The sequence below is a fragment of the Teleopsis dalmanni genome, chromosome 2 (genome assembly GCF_002237135.1).
Source record: "Teleopsis dalmanni isolate 2A chromosome 2, ASM223713v2, whole genome shotgun sequence".
Classification (NCBI taxonomy): Eukaryota; Metazoa; Arthropoda; class Insecta; order Diptera; family Diopsidae; genus Teleopsis; species Teleopsis dalmanni.
The window spans coordinates 52,663,521-52,675,321 of record NC_051847.1 but is presented as its reverse complement, the minus strand read 5'-3'; the positions used below and the strand labels follow the sequence as shown (position 1 = coordinate 52,675,321).

At 25.2% G+C, this 11,801-nt stretch overlaps 1 protein-coding gene across 1 annotated transcript; it reads right to left on the bottom strand.

The window, feature by feature from the left end:
• Window positions 1-635: 635 nt before the first annotated feature.
• On the bottom strand, window positions 636-10,976 carry LOC119685580 (sodium-dependent nutrient amino acid transporter 1-like). Its single transcript, XM_038099900.1, has 10 exons — window positions 10,854-10,976; window positions 3,981-4,148; window positions 3,636-3,915; window positions 3,360-3,579; window positions 3,166-3,281; window positions 2,948-3,102; window positions 2,778-2,881; window positions 1,218-1,684; window positions 883-1,154; window positions 636-810 (listed from the first exon to the last, which is right to left on the bottom strand). Exons 2-10 carry the CDS (start codon window positions 4,080-4,082, stop codon window positions 667-669), a joined length of 1,860 nt encoding a protein of 619 aa, XP_037955828.1. The 5' UTR covers window positions 4,083-4,148; window positions 10,854-10,976; the 3' UTR covers window positions 636-666.
• Between the last annotated feature and the right edge of the window lie 825 nt (window positions 10,977-11,801).

Below are 11,801 nucleotides of genomic sequence, written 5' to 3'. Positions count from 1 at the left end.
GTATAGATTCACATCACTTATCACAACTGAATTCAACTTATAAGACGATGAAAAACTGCAAGACATATGACAATTGCTATTTCCGAACTAAATTTTTAAAATTTATTTGATTATATATATTTTCTTGTTTAATAAATTTTTTTATTTACTTAAGAAGACATAATTAATGTATGTAAGGACGGAAATTCACAAGAACTATTTATTTTATCACCAACTACGAGAGCCATCAATCTATGAATTTTAATACTAATAGCTGCATCATCATATAGGCTCGTTGAATCCAATTAAACTGGTCTTTAAATCAAATACTCGTTATTTAAACTATTCACCTTCTAGGGATTCTAATAGAGCAATTTAATTTAATAATTAAAACAGATTATAAAAATAATAATCAAATTTAATTAATTTACCAAATAATTTTTTAAGATCAAGGGTAAAAATATTTTTATCAATAAATAAACAATATAATATAATATTATAACAACTTTTATTTAATAAAGGAACTTTTTTATAAAAACAATTGCTAAATTTTAAATAACAGTGAAAATACTTTTAACATTATTGTTAACACTAATGATATACTAACAACTAATTTAACAATGTTATATGAAAATATATAATATTTTGTACGTCATGTCTATAGTAATAGAATCAAGTGATCAACAATTAGCCGAAAATATTGTCATAAAATTTTTCAAATATATTTTTTCCACATCTATGAAACTCTTTCATTTGTAAGATATATTCTTCAAATACTTTTGGGTCCGAAGGACCCCATGTACATGTTGGCTTTATAGCTTGTTGGAGTTTCTAATAAGTAAATAAATAAAATTTATTAAATATGAATATACATTTATACATATAATTTTTCGGTCATATTACCTCTCTAAACGTGCTACCAGGTTGCCGATACACAGCATAAATAGCCCATAATGGCAATTGCCCCACACCTATAGCCCATATAAGCCAAGCAATATTATATATATGTTCAGGATATTTAATTTCTTTGTATTCCAACGGCTCATATGTGATAAGAGTATAAATTAAAACAATAAACATTAGACCAGGAGTAATAATTGACCAACATATTCGCCAATAAAATCCAGTTTTAATATTACACATAAACTCTATATCACGGCATAAGCGTTTTACACCTGAAACATAATTTATTACACAAATTAAACTATATTTTGTTTTTTATATGCTTTAAGATATACCATAAATCCAACTTATTGCTACAAGTTCCGCTATAGCCAAAACTAACGCTATAAAAGAACAACCAAAAAAATCGACGATCTTGAGTATAAATTGTCCACCAGGTGTTACATAAATCAAACCACATAGAAATCCTATTGTAGAGATCATACTTGCTAGCAGCCAATGTGGCAAGTGTTCAAAACGATCTTTTATTACTTTTATCACACAAGACGTCATGCCAATATTACTACCTATACCAAGCACAAGCAACATCTGGAAGAAGAGAACTGCGAACACTTTTGGTAAGTATTTAAATTTCGCTATAGCTTCAGGATAAGAAATGAATGCTAAGCCTGTTCCTCCTTTGACAACATTAGCTATATCAGTCGAATTTGTTTCATATGCCAAATTTCCAAGAATACCAAAAATAATACATCCAGCCAGTATGGATGTTAATGAATCGATTGAAGTTATTATCATTACATCCCTAAAAATTAATTATAATATTAGAGAAATATATATATAGATATATAATTAATCTATATTAATATAATTAAGATATATAATAAATATAATTAATATAGGACTAATCAGAGTTAGAGTTAGAGGTACTTTCGAATTATTAATATAGAATCACTGCAGAAACCTATAAACTCCACAGCTGTGTTATAACTACAAAATTAAAATTATTTTGAACAGCTAAATATTGTTGTTTATATTACAGGAAATATTTTAAGTATATAAATACATTATAATCTCATATCTTATAAATTTACACTTAAAGCCAATATGGTTATAGTGTTTAGGTCCTTTAGATTCAGATACAAAATTATATAATTTGACTACTTATTAATACTTTGTGTTCGCTAAGTATTAATTATATATTGTTGCATTTTTGTTTGAAACTGACGAAAGGAGTACCGATGAGATTTGCACCGCATAATGGAGGTATCAAATTTTAAGTATTGAAAATGATATCAAAAAGTGAATTTAATTTTTATAGCTGGCAAAAGTAGTGAGGATAAAATGATAAAAGTTTTTATGGTACGGTTGCTATTTGTCGGGTACGCCCTTTTTATAATGGATTATAGTAAAGATATATTTTTTACAATTTTGTCCAGTATGCTACATGGCAATATATCTTTAGTTTAGATATCAGGCTTTAAAGCTAAAGAATATTACATGAAAAGCACCGTGTAATGAAAAATTTATATCTGCTAGTTGACACCAGGTAGCGTATGAAATTTTTATTACTTTTAGCCAATATAAAAAATTAACTTCAAGTCCCGATATCTCGAAAAATGTAACAAAACGGTGACTATTGGATACTTGATCAAAAGAAGAAGATCTCTCTGATCTGAAACACCTGTCCTTTCTAACTTCAAATTTATTTACAAATTTTTTATTTCTATTATAAGATGATGTTCCTTAAAACTTTCTGTTCTTATTTATTTAATGCGGAATAGAATAATTGTTTTGTAACAAATCAACAACAATTTAGTTACATGTATCCAAAAAAAAGAAAAAAAAAATAAAATGATCTATATTAAATTTTTTAAATTGGATGTGCGAATACATACCTATGAACATTTTTTCTAAAGTCATTGTAAGAAGCATACATAATTAAGGTTCCAAAGCAAATTGCCAATGAGAAGAACATTTGAGTTATTGCAGCATACCAAACCTATTAATTTTAAAGTATATTTAAAGGTATAAATCCAAATTTGATAAATATTTACAAACCACCTACTTTTGCACTTAGTAGTTGTTCCCATTGAGGCTTCAAAAAATATATAATACCATTCATTGCACCCGGAAGCGTAATAGCACGCCATAATAAAATAAACATAACCGCATATGGGAAAAGAGCCAAAAAATATGAGGCCTTGCCAGAGCTTTGAATACCTGAAATACAAATATAGTTACTAATTCCAAATTTTTTTATTACAATTTGTTTAGTCTTTAAACCTTTAATTAGAATGACACCAATTAAAATCCAAGCAATTAATAAACATATTACTAAATCCCAGTTGAGTTCACCAAGACCATCACTAATATTATCTTTCTCGCGTAGTACTGTTTTACTGTTTTGTTTAAATAAACAATAAAATTAGAAAAAAATATATGTTTTATCTTAAGCAGTTTGCAGCATAGAAACTTACGTAAAAAATAATTCTGCAGAAGATATATGTTTTTCTGTTGTGCCATTAGTAGAAGTCATATTTGCAGTAGCAACACAAGCACTACCCCACTCCGGTTTACACACAGTCCAAGGCAAAATGTCATCAAAAGATGATATCAGGTATTTTAAAGTCAAGGCCATGACACAAGCGTAATATGTGGTAGCCACTGCAGTTGAATACACTTGTCCATAAGCAACACCTACAAATATTTCTTCCACATGTAGTATTATATTAATGTTACTATAATATTAATACCTCTCATTAATGGTACCATATCAAATGCTTTTATGCAACCTCTGCCTGAAAACTGCCCAAGTATAACTTCTAAATAGTAAACTGGCCGTCCAATCAACATTAGGACTATTATATATGGTATAACAAATGCTCCGCCACCATTTTCAAGTGCAATAAATGGAAAACGCCATACATTACCCAAACCCACCGATAGCGCAATGCATGAAAACAAGAACTCTATTTCTTTACCCCACTTTTCCTGAGCGGTACTATTCGATATTGTGGTATATGTAACTGATTCCTGAGTATGAGTAAATAGAAATTTTTATCTGAACAGAGAGTTTTTATACAGTGTGTACACAATACCACATCTTTTTCCTTTGTAAAAATTATATCCGTTTTTAAGTCTCTTTCCGGAACCAAAATGTTGATTTGTTTCTGCGCCAATTTATCGTACTCCGAACTCATTTTATTTTTTACACAATTATCAACTTTCTTCGGTAACAACTGAATAACGTCATCTGCGTAGTGTCTCTGAAAGCAGTAAATTAGTTTACTTTTAATACAATGTAAGAATTTTATCGCCTAGCAAAAAAAGAAAAATTTGTTAAGATTTAATATGATTGCAATAAGAAATTGTACAATTGTGGTGCAATAAAATTTACAAAGGGCATTTGAAAGTGCTTATAACTTAAGGGTTCTACTATTTGTATAATGTGGTTTCTTAAATATATTAAATTTAAGATATTATAAATGTTACAATAATTTATATTTAAAATATATTTTTTAACTTTATCGTTTTTTAAAACGAACGTATTATTATTGTCTATAAGTTATCATAGGACTCTATATGCACTAAGTATATATTTGCAAATTTCAACAAGTCCATCATACATACGTCTATCATAAGACATAAGACATAAGTCCATTAGCCATTTGTTTTTTTTTTTTGGCTAACTGTGAGCGTTCACTTCATTTGTTTTAAATTTAATCAGTTGTCGTTACACTTAAACAATAAGTCTATATGAAATTCAAAATTTTACTTGCTATTCATAAATTTATTCACACAGTTAAACAAAACACCACATCTTCGAATTAAATATAAAATCTGTGCTCTTCTATGGCAGTGAAACATAGAAAGATTCCAACCGCATTTAATCAAAAATACAGTCCTCCATAAACAAGTGCTTACGCAGAATACTTGGTATAAGATGGACTGAAAGAATAAGAAATGATTGGTGGACGCAAATGGGTACAATGGAATCATATTGCAAGAACAGCACTTAGATGGAACCCCTACGGCTCTAGAAGGCCTAGCGCAAACACGGCGCAGAAGTATAGATAGAGAACTCCATAATGTAAACTAAAACTAGAATAAAAAATGCCGCGAAGCACGCAATAGAGTTAGATATAGATCTATGGTAGAAGCTCTATGCTCCATGAAGAAAGGAGGACAACAGTACGTATGTAAGTAAGATTTTCTTTTCGCACAAACACGTATTCTTTTGCATTCGAAATTGATGCGTTTTCTTACTATTCAAAAATTAATACAATTTATATACTACTTTATTACCTTATTTCTATAAGATTATATTATATATCTTATTTACTTATATATATTTGTAAAAAAACATGCGAGAAGCTATTATTTAATCCATGTACAGAGTGAAAGCACATTCTCTCTTAAAAAAACTCGAAACTCAAAATCCTTAATGTTTTAACATTAGTCCAGTGGCGAAAGTGGGATTGTGTCAAGAAAGAGAAAATACTGTTTTTTTTTTTACAATATAGTTAATACTTTTTATACAGAATATAGATTAGAAGATTTAATTCGACGGACAGACAAAGAAACTAATAGCAGTCTCTATATGCATACCTCTGAAAACTTCAGTGAATTACTACAATTTGGTGACTTTACGGCATTGCAAAATTCTCAGATGTATAATTTCGAAAACAACCTTTGTGGATAGTCTGAATACCGCGTCATTTTCCAATCTAGCATGGTAACACAGTATAGGTCTACTATATAATTACAGAAAAATTTACACATTTTTATTGTTAAAGAAATGATTGTAATACCTTATTATTTAACATAAACTATTTAAGTAATTTTGTTAGTTCAATTAAATTCAGCTCATTAATATTTTTTTTATTTTCATTTTAATTTAAAATTAAAAAATAATAAAAATATTCTATAATTATGTATAAAGAATGTGTTATTGAATATGCTTAAATCACGAGTTATCTATGACAGAGAGAAATTAGGAATAATTTCTCAATTTTAAAATAAAATAAATACCTTACAGATAATATTTTATAATAAAAAGAATTTCTATATATGTTTAAATATACATTTTTATATTATATATACAATACTTCATAAACTGTTATTAAGCATAGGCTGATAAACACAAAGAAATCGTTTATTAACTCTGGGTCATTTCCAATAGTGAATAAATTACTTAAATAAGAGGGTGATGCTATGATAATGTTAAATTCAAGATTAGATTTTTAATAAAACTATACAGAATCTTCTTTCACTTTTCCTAAATATAATTTACATATTATTTATTGAGAACATATATATTATATATGTACTTTACTACTTTTTAAATAGCAAAGTAGGTATTTATGGAAACATTCCTAAACAGAAGAAAAACCATTTTCAGTTTAGATGCTATGTCATATATCATATATTGTGTTAGAAATTAATATTATGCAGATGCAATTAAATAAATAAAATAACTTAGTTCATGTCAGTGATTTAAACTGATTTTGTAATTATAATTTATAACTGATATACTATACCTTATACAAGTATATAATTTTTATCTGAATTGTCTTATAGTCGAAAGAAGACATCACATGACGATAATAAAGCAGCTATATAATTAAGTAATAAAGTGCAATTAAAGAAATCTGGCATGTACTCGAAGCTAAATGAAAGTTTATCAGAGTCAGTACGAACTAGATCTACCTTACGAACAGAAGAGCTGTTAAGCAGTGTTTCAAAGATAAACAAACCGGAATTATTATTTTTACAAAGTCAGTTATTCATTAGTTAATGAATCAAATAAATGCTTTTTAAAAACATATTGAATTAAAATTTTGTAGACTGCGAAAGAATGCAAAGATACATAATTCTATAAGTAGTATAAAAATTGCTGGCCAAACGTCTATTAATTTTACTACGCAATATCAAATTTCTTGTTGTCGAGAATTCAATTCAACCAAGAGTTGAAGAGTGCCACCTTAAATTTAATTTTTTGAGAATGATGAAAATTAATGATTCTCGAGGATACTGTTAATAGAAATTTTACGTATTTATTACGACTCCTGACCGTAGTATAATTTATAACCAATAATCGTGTTTTAGTTAAATATTTTATAATTCAGTGATTTTTTTAGTAATGCCGTTTTGTACAACGATACGGTAGTATATACTATCGTTATACACTCAGAAAAATATGCTTTAACCATATACAAGTTAAATTGACCTGATAATTTTGTTAGAATTTTTATGTCATTTGGTAAAGAAGATATGAAAACCAACATGTGATATATTCCTTTTTTCTATTAAACACCAAATGATATAGCATCTACTAATGCTAATTACTGGCGAAGGACGATCTAAGTCTCTAATAGTTAAAGACTCACGTCTCTTATCATTAGTTTGTTGGACCAAAATATATAGTTAAAATATAATAGCATTGAATGTGATATTGGTTTCGTCTTTTGAACATTTTTTAGTAACTATAAAATCCTAAAAAGACTACTTATCTCTCAGCGTAAATAGAAAAGCTTACATTAAAAAATTGATTTTATTTAGAAGTTTAAGAACGGTAAAATGATAAAATTAATACATAAATGGGATAAAATAATAAAGTTCTTAATATATTCAAATATTTTGTTATTCTTTCATGAGTTTTGCAATTGAAATCCAATTATGTATAGCCAGTAATAAAAGTGTAATTTTGTGGAGTATAGAGTTTTTATTGTTTGAGTAACTATCCACTTTTTACTGTTTAGAACTTTGTTATCCACTCTTAGTTTAATTTTTATATCTTATTTTTTAAATAGGTTTTTATTCATTATTTCATAAACATAATTGCGTTTTTTACACATATCAATAACTGTAAATAATTTACTAATTAATTTAAATTAAATAATATAATTATATATGATGATCTTTAGCCTTATCATGTTTCTGTTAATTATAAATGTTTTTAAAATTGATAATAAAATTTTAAATCTTCTGAGAGTTCAATGTTTTAAAATCGTAAACGTACTTTGCCATAGTAATATCTACAAATAAATATATAAATATAGTAAAGCATATATATTGGCACGTTCATTGATATACAATACATCTATCCATATGTTAATGGCCTTGTGTTTAGATTTATTAAAGAATGTCTCGTCTTCACGCAATCTACCGCGAATATTGCCATAAGTGCATTACTCTAAAAGCTAAAATTATACCATAGATCAGTCGCAATATTTATATCAACTTTGTCGGTAACGCATCAATTATTGTTTTGAAAAAACAAATTACATATATATATATATATACATATATATATATATATATATAGATATGTGTACATATTTTAAAGGTAATAAATTTATTGCAAACTGTGAAAGAGAAAATAAATTAATATAAATCTGGATGATACTAGTTAACATAAAATAGATTATACTAATCAACAAATTCCAACATTTATTTGTTAATTGGAAAAAATATATTAAAATTAAATTATTAAGATATGTTAAGCCCGAAAATGACAAGTAAAATACTCAATCATTAACTATTTACTAAAGTAATCCCGATTGTAAGTAATGATGTCCTACTAGAACACAATCGTATATGAGGCGTATTTTAGAGTGTGTTAATGAATGTAGATAGATGAATGTAGATGTTAATGAATGTAGAATGTAGATTACTCTTTCTTAACTCGAGGTATTTTTAAAACACCTCTTTACGCCTTGACTGGATTATTGTTCATCACTTCATCAGACTAAGCAATAATTGACCTCAGATCTGCATCTGCTTCAAAAATGATATACCACTTTTATTAAATGACAAAATGAAACATTTGTGTTTTTCTTTTTCTGATATGGTAGCTACACGATATCCACTACTCAAAAGAAGAACATATTTTAGTTGTTTCCTTGGATATATACTACACGCAGAACATTTATCTGTGTTATCTTTAATTTCGCATATTTTTTGATATCAACAATATTTGGTGTCATTATCTCAGTGGTATTACGAAATTTAGCTCAGTATGTAATAGGAAAAAAGTTTAATGCTCTAAACATAAAAATAATACGAATTTTAATTTTACGTTTAACTTGGACCATATACAGCCGTTTCCAGAAAAATTATGATATTTTGTCTTAGGGCTACTTCCGGACTAAATTTTCACCATATACATTTGTAATTCTGTTAACTCCTGACTTTAAAGAAATTTCTTGACTGAAAAATTTAGGTATCGGGCATTTTTTAAAGTAGAAATTATACTCTCAAAACTAAACTTGTAGATGTACTTTGATAAGGTTTCTTTTCTTACATGATAAATTTTATTTGATAACAAAAACTGGAATCTTACACTTCTAACATAATTTCATATTACAATATAAAAATTATTATTTCCTAGCAAATACTATATTTAACTTAAATGGCATTCTAACTTTCAATATATTTAATTAACTCTTGTTAAAAATTTTACTCAAAATTCATCTAAATTTCGTATTAAAAACTCTTCTATTACATATTTTACGATTTTTCTCTACATATAGAAGAAATGAGGCTCAATGTTTGTTATACTTATTTCCACTTGAATCCTATATATATTAACATTAATTATCTTATATTAATATTTTAATATTTAATTAAAATATATGTAATAAAAATAAAATTTTATATTATTTTTCATTTCATAATTATTTTTTTATAAATAATTTTTTTATTTATTTATTTATCTATGTTTCGACTTAAAAGTAAATAAAAGCAACTTACTTTAAATTTATTTAGCTCGAAATATTGTTATATATTTCATTTATTATAATTATAAAATAATAAAAATAAAAATTTTTAATAAATATGTTTATTTTTATTATGTTTTATGTTTATCATATTTATTTTTATCAAATCTAAAAATCAATTCACGACAAATAGATTTTACATTAATATAAATTATGTATTATACATATTTAAATAATACATGATAATATATGACATATATTCAAATTAAATATGTACATAAATATTTCATGTGTTCCAACATTAAATATTTATTAAATATTTACTTTTATTATTTTTTATTTGTTATAATTTCTTAACTGAAAATATTTAGTTTTTATATTTTTTACCGGGCTTAGGTCGTTTATTTAACACGTAACTATATGAAAATGTTTTTTAAAATAAAATAAAAAATTACACTTTTTAAACTGTGTTAAATATTTAGTATATTTAATTTTTATTAAAAAAATTAAAAAATTATTTTAATTAACTGAAAATATAATTTTTGAAAGAATGCTGAGACAGCACAAACTAGACTAATTAATTAATGTACATGCATTCATAAATTAACATTAAATATACATTAATGTTTTAATTAATTTTATTAGTTTTTTTTATAATTTTAATTTATTAATTATAAATATAGTTTAGCAGGAGTACTAAGAAATCACATAAAGAATTAATTAATAGATTAATTAATTAATTATATGTAACTATATGTAAACTAACTTTAACTATGTATTCATTTTTTATTCATTTTTATTATTTTTTAATTATAATTTTTGCAGAAGTGCAGAGAAAAAACAAAAAAAAATTAATTAAATATATATATATGTACATATATTCAAAAACCAACATTAAATACATATTAATTTATTTTTTAACTTTATTATTTTTTATTTATAATTATGATTTATGGGTTATAAATATTATTTTTGCAGGAGTATTGAGATATTATATAAAAAATTAAATAATTAATTAATTATGTATATGTAATATTAAATGTATATTCATTTTTTAATCACTTTATTTATAAAAGTAAACATAATTTTAATTTATTAGTTAAAAACAAAATTTTTACAGGAAGACTATTTCATTGAAGGATAGAAACAATTATCCTTTATTCAAATAAATATATTTATAATTTTTTATTGGTTTATAAAATATTTATTTTTAATTAGTTTCAAATTATATGAAATTCACTTCAAACTCACAATCAATATTAATTATTGTTCACTGTAATTAAATTGAAAATCCTCGCAGTGTTCGGTGCGCTTTTAATTTCTGATTTGTTGACTTTTTTAAATTCCGTTCTGAACTACTTTACGCTTTCAATTTTATTTGCCGACTAATTTTAATGTTACTGACAATTCATTAAAATCTCAGATAGCTTAATTGAAATTACTCAGATTATTTTATATGTAAATCAAATACATAAATCTGAGCCAAAGCATTTTATATATTCCATGGTAAATGATGATAGCGAACAGCTTAGCGCCATTGTTCAAAAATTCGCCGGTACTGAAAAGGGGGATCTCTCTTGTTATATAGTGTCAATGTCTTAATATGTTAACAAGTGCACAGAAGTAAATCATTTACCTGGTTGTTAACAATAATATGAAGTCGTGCTCCTACAATATTTTTGTTGTAATTTTATCAATATGCAATTTTTTCTTGACCTTTATGGTTTCGTTTAACTATAAAAAACTCTCAGTTTATGTTACATGCTTATTTAATATTAGTATCTTTCACGTCTATTACTATCTTGTATGTACCTTTTTAAAAAATAATTATAATGTACTTAACTATCTTTTATAGCTCTTTTTCTATTGCTTATCAAAGTTTATGGAATTCTTATCCAAATAAAATATTTACTTCACATTTTGATAATTATTATAACAGCTAAGTGTATCTTTTGTATCTAAATCTTAGCAAATAGATGCTGTTAAATTTTGGACAAATACTACTTATACTTTTCAACAATTTTTAAAGAAAAATAAAAAAAAAAAAATTGTATTTTGTCACTTTAAAATAATTAAATATGCACACGTTTGTTTTTATATATGTAAATAAAAATTAAAATAATATCATATAAAGTATTAAATAATATTTAAATAACTTTATTACTTGTTTTTAATTTATGTTTAATATCGAAAAGCTCA

Bases quoted from the DNA above. Each gene is read 5' to 3' on its own strand.
- LOC119685580 (XM_038099900.1), bottom strand. From the start codon at position 4,082: ATGAGTTCGGAGTACGATAAATTGGCGCAGAAACAAATCAACATTTTG. The intron at 3,916-3,980 runs GTATTGTGTACA...ACTCATACTCAG, and splicing joins TTACAAAGGAAAAAGATGTG to GAATCAGTTACATATACCAC. The intron at 811-882 runs GTAATATGACCG...TTTACTTATTAG, and splicing joins CTGGTAGCACGTTTAGAGAG to AAACTCCAACAAGCTATAAA.